Genomic DNA, 18,962 nt, shown 5'->3' with positions numbered 1-18,962 from the left:
CTCAGTAGCAGCACAACAGCGACAGGAAGGACAAACAGCTGATGCAATTGGATGATATGCTTTAAAAGTCATTTTAACTTACGCCTTAATCACTCAGTTACACACCAGATTTTGAACTGGGCCCTAATTTACCATAAATGAATTTTCCAGAGTGGTTTAAAATGTGAGTTTTCATTGGAACTGGTATTCTGTAAATGTTCTAAACTCGTGCAGTTTTCCAATCCTCTCATCTTGTTGAACTCTTTATGTCTTCTGATACAGAGGCCTCTGAGATATAGAATATCACAGCATGATAACAGGCTGGACGTCACAAATCAATGTCCTGCATCCTAGCTCTTTTAGTTTTTTCAGTTGATCTTGATTGTTGGAAGGAATCATGTTATACATAATTTGAATATTATTATAAAACTCGTTAGATCCTTGAAATGGAGCATTATGTTTAAAAAGACCTGCAGCACCTTCATTTGATTGAATGTAAGAGCTAAAACTGAATCCCACTGTGATGCATTTAATATTTTTAAAAAGCCTTCAGAACTATGGCTTTACCCATGCAATTGAATTATAACTGGAGATATTTCTCCGTCACAGGATCTGCTAATTAGATGCTCAGAGCTAGAATAGTTCAATTACACACAATCAATATCCTCTGCCGTGATGCCTGTGTAAGCTGAAACTGCAGCCTGGCTGCATCTTATCATATTAACATGCAGGCTTCATCATTAGTCGATGAATCAAGGGGCTCTGCAGTTCAATATGCATTGTCAGTGATATAATACAGCACTTGACAGAGGCAGAGGCGTCACAAAAAGGAAAGGGTTTGTTTTTCTCTATTATTTGCTGTAATTTATACATTTTAAAATATTGCAATGCTGGTTTTGAGCAGGCTGCACAGTGGTGCCGTGGTGAGCGCTCTTGCCCTGCAGCAAGAAGGTCCCAAGTTCGAATCCCACCCTGAGGTCTTTCTGCATGGAGTTTGCATGTTCTCCCTGTGTCTGCATGGATTCCCTCCTGGTACTCGGACATCCTCCCACAGTCCAAAATGTAGAATTATTGAGATGCTAGATGATAAAACTTTTGAGTTGAACTAAATTTTAGCTTAAAAAAGTTTAAGAAATAATAAAATATGTTGGTTATTTAATACCTAGCAGGATGAAGGTGTTTGGGTTTGGTTGCAATCAAGTCTTTAGCAAACAAGACAAAATAACTGCCTTCAGTGTTTGTTTAATTGATGCGCTGCTTTGCTCAAGAACAAAGCAACAATTTATGCAAATTTAGAATAATACCTAATTATAATAAAAAATATGCAGTCCATCATTTATCAATGGCAACAACACCACAGTGCTAAATCCTAAACATTTATGAATAATTGTAGCCTGGTTGTCGTTTTATTGCTACACCCAGATCAGATGGCAGGAAACAGACGTTTTATTAATATTTAGTGTTAGCAAAATATCTCAAGAACCAGTGGTTGAATTTATTTAAACTACAAAACACAGTCAGTGGATGTACATCTACAACCTATTAGGTTTTAGAGTAAGTTCAATATGGTTAACACGGTTAATTCACTGTAGATAACACAAAAATGTATTTAATTAAGCCAATTTTACAGACACTAAGCTACAGTTTCATGTTGCAGTAGCTAAACCATTGGCAACACACACTCTGAGTGCTAACAGGGTGCTTAAGATCTTGGAAAGTAATGCAACATGTAATTTCCAAGACTCAAAGATCAAAAGTTACTATAATGTCATCCTTTCTCAACATAAAAGAAGCTCAGTTGAGTTTAAACTCCACCCCGCCTAAAAACAGACAATATGCATTTTTAAAGACCAAGTTCACTTGTTTTTTCAACACATGCAGGGGTCTCTATAAATAAATGCCTTTGAATTAATCTCAGTGTGGAAAAAAGCTTTGATGCTCCTGTTTCAGGAACTAGAAGTGAGCCGGAGAAGAGGTGAGTTGATGACGGCAGCATTTAGTCTTATTTCCTGATATTCGGACATCTCACCTCCGACTGGTAAACAGCAACATGACATTATCACTAACTCAGTTTGCGCTGTACCGTTGTTTTTTTTTTGTCCACAAATAACACAAACCTGAAGGAGTTCTGCTGTGTGGTGTTTAATGCTAATGGTTAGCTTCCATGAATGTTAATTTTCAACGTGACGTGCAGTGCAATCGTCAGGCTTTTCATATCCAAGCATGTTCCTGTCTGTTTCCTATCTAACGCAGGAAAAAAGGGTAGAAGATTATTTTCTCGTTAGGCCTGCAACTGACCGATCATATCTAAAAAATATCAGATAGAAAAAAACGTTTTTCTCTGAATTTGGCCTTTAAGAAAAATCAAAGACTGAAATATTTTCATTTACCAGATGAAAAACCAAATGTTTTTTTGCCTGTGCAGCAGGTACCTACAACAAGTTGTGTGTTTGTTGACAAGAAATTGACACTGCAGTTAATTATTTTATTCCAAATTGAAAACCTAATCGATTTTAATGTTTATGCTTTTCACTAACACAAATTTTGCAGGTAAAAAGACAAACATGTTGATGGGTTACAGCATGCATTACATTAGTTCTGCATCAAGCCTCATCAGCTGTGTGGAAAAAAATGCACTACCTGTATACTACACTATATATACACTATATTAGATGTATACTGTTTAGACTCCTTGTGTGAAAAATAATGGAAAATAATTACTAAGCAGTTAATTACTGCAAGAATAATTATAGCTTTATTTCTCTTCTGCCTGCAGAACACTTGGTGTTGTTTTCATAGAAGTCCAGATTTGTGATTTCAAAAACGTGAGACAAAAATTCCTCCCTTGATTGTGAAAATCCTTAAAGTCTTCCTGTAATTTTTTTCAGCTGGCTGTGAGAGCAGTGGTGCAGACGCAACTTAACACTCCCTACACAGGATATCTGGGCCTGTGGATTAGCTGGAGATAGCTGGAGATCAATCTACATAAAGCCCCTGTAGCCTCCTCTTCTCTTCTCTGCTATTCCTTTTTTCAATGTCCTTTTCCCCCTCTACCTTATGAAGAGGGCATACAGGGTGTGCCCGCAGAGAGCATTCTGGGTAATTAAAAAGAGGCCACGATCAAAGAGGTTAGGAGGCTGTGGACTTGGTGATCGTCAGGCATGTGGTCCATTTCCTGCAGTGTTCTCACAACAAAAGGTCTACCTTGTAAGGACCAGTGGGTGTCGGTGTGTCGGCAGGATGAAACAACAGACTAATTTCTCCAGTTACTATTTTAAAAATAAGCTTTTGCAACCAACTGGATCTTTGTGTTGGTAATATGATAAAGTTAAAAAACTAAAAGCCTACCTTGGTTACGATTTGCAACACCAAGTGATGAAGCATTTGCTCGATCTGTGTAAAGATGGAAAAGTTTTAAATTACACGAGTTGCCATAATTCACTCCGTTATGCTTTCAAAGTTGGGGGATGGCATGCAAAAGCTATTTCTTTTGCCTTTTTTAATATGAACGTCTCATCTGGTCAGGACTATTGCTCACTTTTTGCCAAAACACTGGGGATAATAAATCAGTGCACAAACAGAAAGAGTGAACATGCAACCTGAAGTTCCCAAAAGACAAAATCAGAGGTGCATTTGTGTGGTAGCTCTTGTTATTTAGTAGGTGGAGTCACCTGCAGGCAACTACATGTGCACGGACGCACGGCTTCAACCATGTCTTTGTAAAAAACATGGCCATCTTTTGCTTTTTGCACGTTGCTGCACGTGTGTGGAGGAGGAATCTTTCTGTTGTGGTAATGCTTGGGTCAAACGTTTGGCGTCTGCAACATTATATGAACAGAGTGTTCTTGCACCTTTCAGTTACAACGTGTACTTATCTCTGCAGTTTTAACAACTTTAATAATGCAGTAGGAAATCCATAAACCCTTCTGAAAACACTACAATATTTTTACTGACAGCTTGAGAATTGTTCTCCGTTTACTTTCAAGAAAGTCGAGAAAATGGAGTGTATAAAAGAGGCGTTGCATGCAGATTTATGTGTTGGAATGTGAAATATGAGAAATTGGCAAAATTATAAAATGAATAAATATAAAAATCAGGCTTAATATAAATATTGTTGATAAAGTCAAAGAAAATTTACTTTATTTCAGGAACTTTCTTATATACCTCCATAAAACTGTATGGGTTAAACTAGAAGTCGCTTCTTTTAATAAACGCAGAACAGGGTGCACTTATATTGGATATTCTGTATATTTTGAATGTGGAAAACATGCTGATACAAACATGGCACCACTTCTCACACCAACATCACCATTAAAACAAAAGTTAGTCATGACTGAGGGAGGAAACCCATTAGTCAGCATGCCAACGGAAAAGCTAGGTCAACTTACGCACTGGGCCTTGGTTACTGGGAATGCCTGCAGAGAAAGCAAAGAAAAGGTATCAATCACTTGTTTTTCCAGGTTTCAAAACTTTGGTCAAGAAATGAAAAGAGAAAGCATTTAGATGGTATTAACAAAGCCCAGCAATACTGTACTTATTCATTTGGCCTCCACTGTGCCTACTGATTAGCAGCTGTTACGGCCCTGCAAAGAACCTGGTCGACACATGGTCCAAAACCCGCCTCTTACTGATGATAATAACAGCTCCGCCACAGACAAAATGTCAAAAAGAATTTGAAGTTTCAGCACGGGAAAATAAAAGCCATTTCATCTGTAGATTTATTCATGTTTAATGGAGGCGTTATCCCCTAACCCTCCCCTGCGAGCTGGAGCGGACTTTGGCAAACCTGCAGCTTCCATCTAAACCATATGTCTCAGCTGTTTGTGGATCTTTGAATCGTCGCCGTCAGCGTGCGATCCCCACCCCCACAATTAGTGCAATTTTTGATCCCTTTCACAAGCATTATCTACTTTGTCTTTTGTGATTTTGTTTGGGGGTTTCACATTGTTTGCATCCCATTCATCATTCCATTATGCTTCCGGGCTGTGACAACAGCTGTTGGCAGGAGCACAACTCTGCAGCAAGCAGCCAGAAAAGCACAGATTTTAAGCTCCAATTTGCAAGCCACGGAGCGAGCCTGAATAACTAAACGTTATTGCCCTTTTGAGGCAAAACACATTGTGCAGTCTGATTAAACTTGCAGCTCAAACGTCTCTTAACCTCGGAATGTTCTGTGGAACACAAGATGAGTTGAAGCTACGGGCAAAATGGGCTGTCAACATAATTCTTGAAGTGATTCTTCTTCTTTTCTGAAGGCAATCTAAAGATTTTCTTTTCTGTTACTTTGAAATTGTCAGTGCCAGGCCTCGGTGTTGATAGTAATGGCTTCTTAGCAACACGGGACTCTATGTTGACTCTAATTTATTTAATGAAAGGTTACACACATTCATATATCTGCATCTGCAGGGACATGAATACCTAATAGACTGCCCAGTTCCTACCCTAGATAAATGACTCCCAAGATAAAAGAGGAAGAATTGATGACGGATGAACGCTGTTAAAGCATAATTACATTTTGCATGTTCAACATGTTTTTCTTGATTCAAGGTCTCTATATTTAATGTCTGAGCTCCGTGTAATAGATAAAGGCATGTTATTGCTTTACCCATGAGAGAAATAGGAATAATTCAAGACATAAGTGTTCATCAAACACCTGGGGGACCAATAACGCTGCATCTCATCCGTGTACAATATTATTGCATTTTATGCCACCGCCAAACATGCACTAATATTGCTTTTGATATGGCTAGACCTTGGTTTCATCAGTTCAGGGCAGATGCGTCCAACTGTTGGATTTTTTAATAATGGCCTGTCAATCCGACTGCGAGTACCACACATTGCAGGGAGGCTCATAACGCAGAAGAGGTGCAGGGGTAAATCCAGCAATATCTCCTTAGAGTTCACAGACGTTCCTCGTAAACAGACTCCCACACACAATCAGATGTGCTGCCTGCACATGCATGCGCACACACAGAGCTCCGCGCACAAACACGGAGACTCGTTCCTTCATCCAAATGCAGAGACTATCCTCTGCTTAATCAACAACAAATCATGAAGTGGTAATACGGTAAATATTTAGGAGTATGTACGGCTAGTTAACACAATGTTTGAGATTTCAAGTCTGAAAATCCAGATAAGGCACATGAATAAGGCTCTGTTATTCCAAAGAAACTGCTGCCAGACTGCAAGGCTGGAGAAGTCCAAATCATAGAGCAGAGGGCTGGATCTTCCACCATCTGGCCATGCCTGGCCATCTCAACCCTGAGTAGCTGCATTAGATTTATTGAAGCAATGAACTTTCTCACCCCAGGCATGGGATTTGATAAATGGGACTGAAATCCTGTCCAAGATTAGAATAGGGATAATGCAAAAGATCACCTTCTGCATCTGAGACACCTCATTCACAATTGTAATGGGGCAGAGATGGAAATACCATATTTAGTGTTACACTACGTGAATGAAAGTGCCCCTTCAGCCTGAGTTTCATACTGAAATATGAACAACCCCCCCCCCCCCCCCCCCCCCCCCCCCAAAAAAAAAAGTTGGGATCCAAAGCTGCAAAGGCAAATCTGCAATCCAAAGCTAGCTTTTAACCACAAACACAGTCACAGCCCTCTCACCTCTCCTGTCGGCTGTCATCCCTAAGCCACATCCCCCCAATATGGGAACGTGCATTGTCACGGTACCAGATAGTGCTAAACACCAGGCAAGTTTTCTAGGTCCAAGGGTCTTTTATTGTCTAGGTCTAGTCTAGGTGGTTTTCTTTTTGGAACTCTGGTAGTTTGTCCTGAAGTTAAAGTGGTAGCAACCAGCTGTTTCCCCTTCTTTGGTATTATTGAGTGGTGAACATCTCACATCAGTGGTGTTCCGTTGATAAATATATGAGTGCGTAATGAGTGGAGGACCCAGGTAGATGCAGAAGTGTGGCAGTTCGATGAGACAGATAAAACGAATGACTCAATGGTTGATCTTGGACCATGCTGTATTATTGGTGGAGGTTTATAGACAAATGTGTGAGAACCACTTCAATAATGTCATCTCCACAAAATATTTATACTAAGTTAGAACGTTGTTACGAGTCGAGGCATGAAAGAAATGTTTTGCAGATTTGCCTTTGTGGCTTACGGACCCTGAAACTTTGCTCTTTTAATTTGGTGCTGATAAATGTTAATCTGTTAAAACATAGGAGGAAATAAATATTCCAAATGCATTCTGGGAAGAAACAAACTGAACACCCCTTTCTCTCGTGCTCTTTGTCCCATATTCCGTATATATATATATATATATATATATATATATATATATATATGTGTGTGTGTGTGTGTGTGTGTGTGTCCATATATGTTTTTTTACAGATGAAACAGGATAAATTAGAAAATGGGGAAAAACGTCTCTTTATTTCAGTAATTTGGTAATTTCATCTTAAGACTGAGAGACCATCTAATGGCTCAGGAACTCTTTACAGGTGTTTTGGATTCATTGGCTGATTACAGTGAGACACTTTTAGTTTAGAATATAGAACGTTTTCACAATATTCTAATTGTCTGAGATATTGAATGTTGGGTTTCGCATCAGCTGTATTTGATAATAATCACAGCTACTGTATAAGGCTTGAAAAATCTGGCTTGAGTCTATCTCATATGTTAGTTTCACCTTTTAGATACAAAACACTTTCATTGTCATTGAACAGGCATCCTGGTAAGATTATAGTTGAATTACTGACATAAATTAACTTTTGTGCCGTATTCTAATTTTTCACATTTCACCTGTTTTTGCTTTTGGTATTTTTTATCTCTGCTGGTTCAATCTGATGCAAAATCAAAAACAGTCTTATCAGGACACAAATTCAACAAAATGAACTACACAACAGGAGGAGAAACCCTGTTTTCTAGAAGAGGGGACCAAATCGTAGTTTGAAAGTAAAGTAGTGTTATCATAGATTATAATCTGACAAAAAATAAATAAGAAATTAAAGCAAAATTAAATTGAATAAAAACATCTAAATCAATTAAAAAGCAGGCAGTTCATGTATTTGATACAAACGACACACAGAAATTAACTGTGAAAAAGAATAAATGGCAAAAAATTGGATTTGAGATTGTTTTGTTAAGTCACACCATGACATTTTATGAACAGTTGCCTCTTTTGCAGATATATTAGCGTATTATAAAATGATCTCATACATGTGATCCATAACTATGTCAAATAACTAAACAAACATCAACTGCTCTGTAAATGACATCTAGGAGAGATGTTGCCCAGATGTTAAGCAATAACTGAGAAGGAGGTAGAAAAGGGTTATTAACCCTGAACAAAAAAAAAGGTTAGCGGTTCTTACTGCTGCTCTAGTACAAAATACTAGAAAAAGGGTTATTCCCATCATTACTTGTTCATCTTATACGTACATATATTAGCAGTTCCTTTGGGAATGGGCAGGTAGGAGCCCACGCTCCAGGCTCTTCCGTGGTAGTGCCTCTTGCAGCGGCTGCAGTCCGGCCCTGTGGTGTTGTGTTCACACTCACAGCCCAGCTTCCCCTTGTCAAACACACAGCTGTTGGCATGCAGGTTGCACTTGCACCTGAGACAGAAGGATAGAAACAAAAAGACAGAGACATGAATAGACATCATTCTGCACCCACTGAATCAATACCTTCTGGAGGGAATACACAAAGTGCCCTTGCGGCAACTTTTATTTGTGTCTTTCAAATTTTTTGACAGGGGTAAATTGAAATCCTGGTGGGTTATCTGACTTGAATCATGCCTCCTCAAAGCTTCATTATGCTCTGCTTTAAAAAGACAAGGCTCCACTTGTTGGTGCCCCTGCGGAGAGAACAGCATTGCGAATAAGGTCACTTTTGCCACTGTGTGAGCTAAATGAAAAGCACTCTGTTAGATTCACTAATTGAGCACAAAACAAGGCCTGATAGAAGGATGATGGGGGAAAAGAAGCTGTGCATCCTGGGAATTCTCTTTGTATCTTTGTTTTTAAAGTTATATTGTTTGGCAAGAGAGCCTTCAGGTGGGAAACGCAGTTGGCGGAGCTGATTTATTAGACTGAACTGCAGCAGAGCTGACAGATACTTCTGACAGGGGAAGAGAGGAAGCCTGACAGTTTTCTATACTAACACTCCATCCTTGTTTGGACCAAGAGGAAAATTCTGCTTCACTGCTTTGGTGAAAAGTAAGTTTCAGCGCTTGTGGAGCAAAACATAATTTGAAATCATTTCTTTTGAAGCCAAACTTGTGTTTCAACCCCAGCAAAGAGCTCTACCAAAGACAAAACAAGCCGTTTCACGGATTACAACTGTATTCCATAAATAACTCTTGATACTTGGAGTTACTCCCGACAGGGTAAAAGATTACAACCAGTGACTTCAACGTCTTGTGGGGTGGCAAACGATATACAGATAGCTGGGAGGAGACCATCAAGTGGAACTGACACCGTAGACCTCTCCAGAGGTTCGGGAAGCTCATGGTTTCACGTCAGGCATGTTTGTTTTTACAAAGTGCTTCCGAGGGAAGATTTCTCCCATTTGAGTCTGATGATCCATGTATCTATTTTCTACAACTGCAAGTGAACATGAGACAGAGAAACGACAGAGGCAGTCAGAAATACATCTATTCTAATTGACTTCCTGGCCTTGCGGCAACATCAGACATTATTAATGGATAACTGCGGGAAAAAATGGATATTATTTTCAGATCTGTATTGGTGAACAAGTATGCTGTGTAAAGAATATTAATAAGTGAATGTTAACACTTTAATGAATTGTTTAATTTGAATTAGCTCATTTTAACACAAGATAATAAATCTGAATTGTCAAGAAATGCAAATATGTGGTGAGTGTGTTAAATACGCGTGGTTGCCGTAAAGCAGCAAAATGTAAGATTGGAGTAAAAATGACATGGTGATCAACCTGGGTGGCTGCAGTCCATTTTTTTCTATGCAACATTTTTATTGCTGTCTCATGAGTTTCATGGGTGTTGCCAGTTATGGACCAGCACAAGAAAGTTCTTAATTACAAGCAAAGACGACTCATACACAGTGAGCTGAGTGGCCTAGGGTTAGAGGGTCCACCCTGGGACTAGGAGATAAGGGTTTAAATCCTGGTCGGGATTAAAAATAGAACCCACGGCCTTCCTGCTTGATACTCAGTTTTAAGGGGTTGGATTGGGGGGTTAAACTGTTGCAAGTTCCCACATGCCAAAGACAGTGGCAAGAAACAGAGTCAACAGGTGGGCCACAGAGATAAAATTGGACCCACACTGAAACACACTGAACTTGCTTATGCGAGTAAAATCAGCCAGAAGACAGGGGCCCAACTGCACAACAAGCATCCAAGCTGGGACAAAAGAAGATCAACTGAAGATAAAGCATCTCAGAAGTGGACAAACCCTTCATGAAGAATCCAAGGGATCAGAACTTGCTTCTGTGAGTAAAATTGGGCAGAAGGTCAAGAAGTGTTTGACCCAGCCTTCAGCAAGAGAGGTGGGGTCAAAGGAGGCAGACTGAAAAGAGGCTTATCAGGAGACAACAAGCCTTCATGAAGAATCCTGGACTTTGAGAGAAGCTGAAGATCAGTTGCAAAGATGACACCAAATGTCTTGTGTTGAGCTAAAAAGCCTTCATGAAGAATCCTGGACTTCGGGAGAAGCTGAAGATCAGTTGCAAAAAATGACACTAATGGACACTAATGACACTAGTTGAGCTAAAAAGTATGAAACTGATAAATGACCCCATGATCTTGCTGTCATGTGATAATGATGGATGTGTAACTGGAAAACTTTTACTTTGTCTAGGCCAGGGGTGTCAAACTCATTTTAGCTCAGGGGCCACATTGAGGGAAATCTAGTCCCAAGTGGGCCGGACCGGTAAAAAAAAAAAAAACTTCAGATTGTTTTCTTTGTTTTAATACAATCAATATAAAACAAGGCTGGAGCCTGAGGACAGTGTAGTACAAGTACAACACCTGAAGTGTACTTGAAAATTTGAAAAAAAAAAAAAAAAAAATCAACAAATAAAAAAAACATTCCTTAGTGATTCAAAGAGCTTACAGATCACATGGCAAGATCAGTTTCATGCAGCACTTAAAGTATATTTGACTCACTTTACTTTACATCTTTTAGCTTTCACCAGCACATCAATATCAGAAGTCACATCCTGAGTGGCAGCCAACTTCAGGATGTGATTCAAGTTCTTGTGTGAGCCTTGAGCGCAGCTTTGTTTTATTTATACTCATTACAGAGGAAACTTGCTCACAAAGATAAGTTTATTTTCCCTCTACATTGTAAAGTATGAAAATAAAGTTTACACAACCATCTCGCGGGCCGGATTCGGCCCGCAAGCGGGTTAAATCCGGCCCGCGGACCGCATATTTGACACCCCTGGTCTAGGCTGTCCCAAGAAGAGTATAAAAAGAGCAGCTAGAAGCAGAGCTGAAACAAGAGCTGGGGTAGTCGACAGTGAGAGACAGAGCAGAGGTGGGATAGAAGAGGTCGTCCTCCGTCCTCTGGATGGAGGACGACAGGTCAGTCGTTGGGGAGAGAAGGAGAGAGTCATACCTAGAGTTAGAGAGTGACAGGTTAGTGTTGACGCAAGTCATCCATTTATTCTCAGGAAGATTTTAGCATTAGCATCCTCCACAGGGGATAGGTTAGTTTTATATTTACTTATTTTTGATATTTTGCAATTTTTGACAGAGCAAGAGGGTGTTAGCCTGAAGCTGAAGAAGACTTAGAGTTGATGCAAGTCAACTGATTATTCTTAGTTAATTATTAGGATTAGCATTTCTCCTTGGGGGAAGTGATCAGTCTTATATCTACCTATTTTTTGTATTTTTTAATCTTGTAATAAACTTTTTGAAAAAGAATTCACATTCCTGATTCTTAAAGGTCCTCTTTAAAGGTTCGAGTGGGAGCCCCGATCCCGAAACAATAGGAGAGGTAAGCATGTTGTAATTACAGGTTCCTGAATTTTCAGGACTTGCTTTACAGTTTGTGACAGATTAAGAAAAATAAACCTTAGGTGAAGAAGCTAATCTTCTCCTCTCCCGTGAGTAACGAGATATCCTAAGGATTGATAAGCCAAAACATTAGTAGGTTAAAATAGGCTCTGTTTGCAAGTGTGAAAAAAGTCTTTGCCAGCGTGTGAAGGTTGGATTAATTAGATTAATTGATAAATCTATGTTAGCCTGATCAACTAACAAGAATCATTTTCTAGTTACCACCACCCACAAAGCTGACAGAGGCGCAAATTAATCCTAATATGACCCAAAGAATTGTCAGCATGACCGGCCCTCAGCTGAACTTTCGCCTTAGTATTTATAACAAATAAATAACAGGAGAAATCAAAAGGAAAGTGTGCTATCACAAAAGAAAAAGTACGGCATATCATTCTCACCTCAAAATAGGAAACTGATTCTAATTAGGGGGTCCAAACCAGGGTCTAATACAATAAAACTCACCGACGCCCCATGAGCCCTGAGAAAGCAAGTGCGGAACCAGGTTTTAAAGGAACCAACAAATAGGACACGCTCGCGACAAAACCACCAAATAGTTCCCAAGTGCAGCCGTGTCTGCAGCCCACCACGACGATGGGTCAAACACGGAGATGTAATTTCACCAGTGTGTGATGATGACTATGGAACTTTGACTTTAGATAAATACATTATCATATCTGGTGTTTGCATTCTTGGGTGTTTATGGTAGGGAGCACTTACTGCACTTAGTACGTTCATTTGTCTCCAGCATCACAGGAAGTGTGCTTGCCATCTTGTTGTTATGGTTCTGAATGACTCATTAAAGTAAGTAAAACTCATTATTCACTTCACACATATTTCATTGTTTAGACCTGACTATTTGCTTCTAGTTCATCATTAGCATTTTTAGCTTTTTGTAAGCCTTTAGCCTGCTTCACCTGATATTAGAGTAAAAAAAAAGTCGTAGCTTCTTAGGGGTAAAATAAATAACTTTTGGGTCGCTTCTGTTTACTGACTTTTGCTCTTTAAACAACTCTAGAGCTTTTTGCCTGCTGATGTAGAATAACAAATGCCATCGCTGTAGTGTTAGCTTGGCGCAAACTTGTCAAACTCACAAGGTGTTAACAGCAACTTCAACCTTCTTTCATTTTATTGAAAGGAGGAAAATTGACAACCCTCCAGCCACCTGAGAATACAATGTTTCAATGCAACCTTTCTCCCAACATGACTGAAACATAAGATTGTTTAGCAAATATTTCACTAGAACTCTTCATTGCTCCTTTAATTTGTCATGCCATAGATTCAACAAAGAGTTGGAAATATTCTTCAGATGTTCATAACTGACGTGTCGCTGCCACTTCCTAAAGGTTTGGGATTGAAAATATATCTAGTGACTATAGAGACCTTTGGTGCTCAGTGTCAAGTTCTGCATTATCCTGCTGGAAGTAGCCATCAGCAGATACCAGTCTGTGGTATTTAACTAGGGACTGTAGCAGCTCAGGAGGTTGAGCAGGTTGTCCAGTAATCAGAAGGTTGCAGGTTTGATCCCGGCAGAAAATTCTGCTGTTGTGTTCTTGTGCCGTTGCTGGGAAGGCTCGCCTTTGTCACCCCAGGGCAACTGTGGCTACATTGTAGCTCATCACCACCAGGGAGTGAATGTGTGTGTGTGAATGGGCACTGTAGTGTATACCTCTGACTCTGAAAGGTACTAAACAAGTGCGGGTAATTTGTCTTAACTGTTTCCAAGTTGATAGCGTGAGCCCTATTAGCATTCCTAAAAGCGAAGGTGGATTCGTTGTTCCATGTTGTTGAAGCCAAAATCAGACCCAGCCATCAGAATGTTGCTGCAAAAATTGAGATCCCTTTGACAAGATGACATTTTACCATTATCTTCCTGACAACTTTTGATGAGTGTGAACTGCAGCCCAAGTTTCACGTTTTTAGCTGACAGGAGTGACGTGGACTTCTGCGATGTGGGGTTAGGGTTGGCAACAATGGTGCCACATTCAAAGTCTCTTGAATTCCATTTCTTTTCCATTCCAATTTTGAATCTCAGTAATTCATCCTGATCATGTCCAGGTGCCTACATGCATTGAGATCATGACACGGGTTGGTTGAGTAGCCAGCAAGTATACCAAAGTGGCCAATAATGACTGTTGACTTGTTGTATTCACTTGGTATATATGGTGTGTGTGTGTGTGTGTGTGTGTGTGTGTGTGTGTGTGTGTGTGTGTGTGTGTGTGTGTGTGTCTGCTCTGTCTTCTCGATCCACAGTGAGTCGTGGTGGATGGCTGCTTATACTGAGCCAGGATCCTCTGGAGGTTTCTTCCTGTTAAAAGGGAGTTTTCCTCTCCACTGTTGCTAAATGCTTGCTTAGTATGAGGATTGCTGTAAAGACACTGACACTAGTCAGTGACTTGATGCAATTTGCTGGTTTCCTTATTTAGGAAACTTTTTTCTGATTGGCTTAATGAACTGACCTGAATTGGAATGTTTATTATGTGAAGTGCCTTGAGACGACCCTTGTTGTGATTTGGTGCTATATAAATAAACTTGAATTGAATTGTATTTTTGCAGCATCTTAAGATTTTAATCAAGCTTCAAACAGGAATTATTATTTGTTTATGAATGCTTTCTAAAAATGGTGGCACCACAGTTTGCCCTGTCACATCCCAGCAAGAAAACCTCCAGCTGTGCAAACCTTTCTTTGTAGTGTTTGAATATCTCTGCCCACGTTGGTGTCTGTCTTTACAGTCAAAAGAAGAAAATGTATTCACCACTCATGCAAGCTAGGTTAAATCGAGATTCTAAAAATAGTTCTATGCATGTCTGTCTTGGGTTTGTCACGTGATTAATACGGAACTTCTCCGAGATGTACCCTAACTGATACTCATTAGAAATTAGGCAAAGATGGGGCCCTTTGCAACCTTGGACAGAATAGAGTATAAAAACAGGCTTCAAAGACATTTTATGCCTTGATGTAAGAAAATGACAGACATTACATGAAACTGTTTTTCTAAGGACAATTTGTCACCTTTAAGAGGCCTTCAAAATACATGTAAGTAAATGGGAGAGACAAATGGCTGCGATAAATTACACATTTTAGGTTCATTTACTTTTCAGCTTAGGCTCCCGTGTTTGATAGTTTAGGCTTCATAAGTGCATAGCTAGTGTTCTCCTAAAACACAATTCTTGTTGGACTTAGAAGATAAAATGTTTGCAATAACATTTTTGGTTTGCCTTTAGATCAGTGTCCCTGTTGTGGAACAATAAATGCAGTCATGTTGCCATTGTCATTTATTAGGGCACCATTTGTTTTGTCGAGCGCCCTGATAAAATGTGGTGTTACAGCAACACACAAAATTCATAACCTCTTTAAAACCGAATGATGTGCTCACTGCACATGAAGAATGTCAGTGGAAAGTAAAAGTGTATCTTTGTGAGCTCACTGTCGACAGATTTCAAGTACAACTAATATGCAAAAATGTATTTTTCTGTATTTTAATTTTAACAAACGTCACGTGCACTAGAATAGGCGATACAAGAACTGTGCATGTTTTGATAAATTCAATAGCCTTTTCTTTCTCTTGACCCACTGGACAGAACCACCTCTGTGATTCAGGACCTCATGATTTACAAATGCATCTGTGTGTGGTTTGCCAGCTGCACAGCAGCAGAGAAGAAAGCACTCCAGAGGGTCATCGCCATGGCCCAAAATACCATTGGCTGGCCCCCTCTGTCCATGGAGGTGCTTTGGAGTTTCCATCGCCTCAAAAAGGCCCCGAGCACATTCGGCGATCCAATCCACCCCTCTCTGTTTGAACTACTGTCCTCGGGCAGACGTTTGAAGACAATAAAACAGACAAAAAGAATTGGGGCGAAAAAGACAATGAAAAAGCAGATGAAGCAAATGGGAAAACGTGTTTTTATCCAAAAAGGTTTTGCTGCATTAAATGGTGGAGCAGCATTCTGTTCTGGGAAACAACTGTACAACGTATTCCAAAAGATTGACTTGTTCATATGATTCATATTCTTGGTTTACATCCAGTATCCTTGCACATGTTGCAATGAATGTCCACACTACTGGTTGTCTCTCTCTTGATGAGAGTTTGGTGTATTCCAGGGCTCTATGTTCTTGCTTGCTGTAGGGGAGCAATGTATGTGGGATGGGATGACTTTCCTTACTAATGCAAATAGGGAGTAGCGACAGGATGTGAGTACAAGGGCCAGATCGAACTAGTTTGCATATTTTCTGCACACAGATCCGGTAAAGGTGTAAAGTTATGCCATTTTAAAACACATGGGATTATTTAAAAGACAGAAAAGTCTCTTTGGTAAGTTCTTGCTGCGTTTGACTTCTGATTCCATTTCTGGTTATTTTTAAAAACACAGAAAAGGTTTCTCTTTACCTTGCTGACAGTTTTGTTTGCAGCTGCAAACATCCTCAGAGCAGACACTGATGGTGGCATCACTTCCTACGCTGTTTATCCGCGGGCAGCAGAGGACGTTGTCGCCCTCTCCTGCCCGCTCTCCCCTCTCCGATGATGCAGTCCCATGCGCGATCCAGTATGTAAACCCCATCGTCTCTGTTCATGGTCCCACATCCACGTCTCCTTATCTCTATAGCTTCTGTTATCCATCTTTTGTATTTATGTTGTTCGGTGTTTATGATCCTTGTGTTGTCCCAGTCCATTATATGGTTTTCTCTTGTGCAGTGATCTGTTACGGCTGACTTCTTTATTGTGCTTTCTGCTTCTTGTTTTGCTGTTCTTGTGTGTTTTCGACTTGTTTCTCTCTCGCACTCCTTTCTATGTTCTATTGTTCGTGTGTTGAGTTGGCGTCCGGTTTCTCCTATGTATGTTTTATTGCAGAGTTTGCATGGGATTTCGTAAACGACTCCACATTTAAGTCCAGCTGGTATCTTGTCTTTTGGGTGTACTAGTCTGTTTCTAACTGTTGTGTATGGTTTTGATGGTGTGTTTATGTTGTGTTTTTCATTGTTGTTGTTATTTTTTCCTGTTATGCCTTTGATGTATGGTAAGGTTATCACTGGTTTTGGTTCTTGTCTTTCTGGGTTTCTGGTTCTTTGCTTTGGTTGTTCTTTTCTTTCTGTTATTGTTTGTTGTTTTCCTTTGTTTATTGCCCATGTCGGGTATCCGTGGGTCTTTAAAGTGTGTTGTATGTGTTTGTCCTCTTGTTTACAGTGTCTTTCTTCTGTTATCATGTTTGCTCGGGGATATTATGTTCTGATTACTGACATTTTGTGTATGGTAGGGTGTTCTTAAGTCCATAATAATGTCGTAGGCTGCCGAACAACGCGGAAGTGATAAAATTGCAGTTTTTCTCCTCATCCACTAGGGGGTGGTTTCAGAAAGGAGCAAGTTCTCATTATCCCTTTTTAGAAGACACACCATGCAGGCAAATACTACCACCGTGGTGTGTCTTATGAACGTGCTGTGGCAGCATGGTGATGTACTATTGCCGCAACGCCGGACTTGTGAATACATGTTACACCTTGGCGCAACAGAGGAAGGTTCATGATCACTTGAGGAGCTCTGGCCGGCAATTATGTTGAAAATGAAAGTAAACATGGGCCGTAAGGTTAGCTTTTGTTAGCGAAACCAGCTCAGATGATGAACTAGTTCAATGCAGAGCTCTGGAAGTCTCTACGTTAGAGCTGGAGCTTAGGTCACCAGAGACTGCACAGGCACTGTGGAGGACAGATGCCTTTAGGAGCAGATTGTGAAAAAAAAGTAGATAAAAAACAAATTATGTCCAAGTTAAACGGAAGTCCGTGGCAGCACAGAAACCACCCCATACCCCTTTATACTGCCATTGCATTATCTTTTGTAAAAAGAACATGATTGAGCCATATTTCCGCTCCATTCTGACCGCCTGTAAACAACCTAAGGCTCCCAGATGTTGGCTCAGCGCTGTGGAAAATTGGCAGCATTGTTTTCTAGGCAGCTATTGACTCCCATATTAAAAATGTCAACTTCACAGCAGAGATTAACATGTTTGCAGCCTGGTACAAAAACCATTTTAGGTTAAATAGGTAAAGTTTAATCATGACAACTCTGTGGGGGTGAATGTTTTTGTAACTCATCCATTTAAATGTAATTTAAAAGTAATTAGAGTGGTGCCCTTTTGATTGACAGGTAGCAGATGAGTCACCAGTGCTAGCTCTAACAGCTAGCCTCGGCCTCACGTTAACAGTATTACAACCCCCACCCTCTTTTCTCCATCTTTGTATTTTCCAGCAGTGACGAGACGCATGATGCAGCCAAGATGGCGGTGGTGGAAACTGCCCCACTGGGATTCAGTTCAGCTCTACAGAAAACTACAGGTAATGGTGTGGAGAGTTCATCCACCTTATGGATACAATCAATGGTCAAAATTCAGAAAATGGTCTTTTAGTGTTAAATTCATTTTACAAAACACCAAATATATGATACGGGCTAACCAAATCAAAGGCACCAACCAATTAATCACAACAGAAATGGTGGTCTCCTCAGATTAGGTGTCTCACAGCATGACCACGCCTATGAACTGCACTGGTAAGCCTCTCATTTATCTAACAAATTTTATCTGCTTCTCACCAAAAATTCCCCACAGTCCTTCCCTTTTTAATCTATTAAAGTCCCTGCTCCATAAAATTAATGGCTGGGTGTAGCTCCTCCGCCATGCAGACAGCAGCAGCTCCCTGAAGTCGAGAGCGATGAGATTTGACCTTCCACTTAATTAAAAAACAGCAAAATCTGGATCATCAGGTCCAAGCGCCGCTGGAAGTGGACTGATAGAGGATGTGGACTCTGGGGAGCTCTAGGATGTGATGCTTTTGCCGGCGGCATTGTCATTTTGAAATTGGAGAACTTTGCTGTTGCTGCTGCTGGTCACAAGAGGGGAGAGATCTGCAGCCTCTTTGTTAAATGTCCAGCCAAATACACTGTTTCAAAGAAAGATTTGAGTTTTGACATTTTAATTTACATGTGGATCAACAGATAC

The 18,962-nt window shown here is 40.1% G+C and overlaps 1 protein-coding gene across 3 annotated transcripts in view; it reads right to left on the bottom strand.

The window, feature by feature from the left end:
• LOC107383564 (netrin-G1) overlaps window positions 1-18,962 on the bottom strand; it is a 108,808-nt gene that overhangs the window by 11,977 nt on the left and 77,869 nt on the right. For 2 of the 3 annotated variants that reach the window (XM_015956291.3, XM_015956292.3), the window contains exons 4-6: window positions 8,385-8,557; window positions 4,368-4,394; window positions 3,328-3,372 (exon numbers count right to left, since the gene is read on the bottom strand). In XM_015956291.3, the coding sequence (XP_015811777.1) occupies window positions 3,328-3,372; window positions 4,368-4,394; window positions 8,385-8,557 (245 nt within the window). The remainder of the gene's footprint in view (window positions 1-3,327; window positions 3,373-4,367; window positions 4,395-8,384; window positions 8,558-18,962) is intronic. The other variant, XM_015956293.3, reaches the window with a different exon arrangement.

The sequence above is a fragment of the Nothobranchius furzeri genome, chromosome 11, assembly GCF_043380555.1.
Source record: "Nothobranchius furzeri strain GRZ-AD chromosome 11, NfurGRZ-RIMD1, whole genome shotgun sequence".
NCBI classification, from domain to species: domain Eukaryota; kingdom Metazoa; phylum Chordata; class Actinopteri; order Cyprinodontiformes; family Nothobranchiidae; genus Nothobranchius; species Nothobranchius furzeri.
Note: the sequence above shows the minus strand (reverse complement) of the source record. Positions and strands in the feature narration are given on the sequence as shown.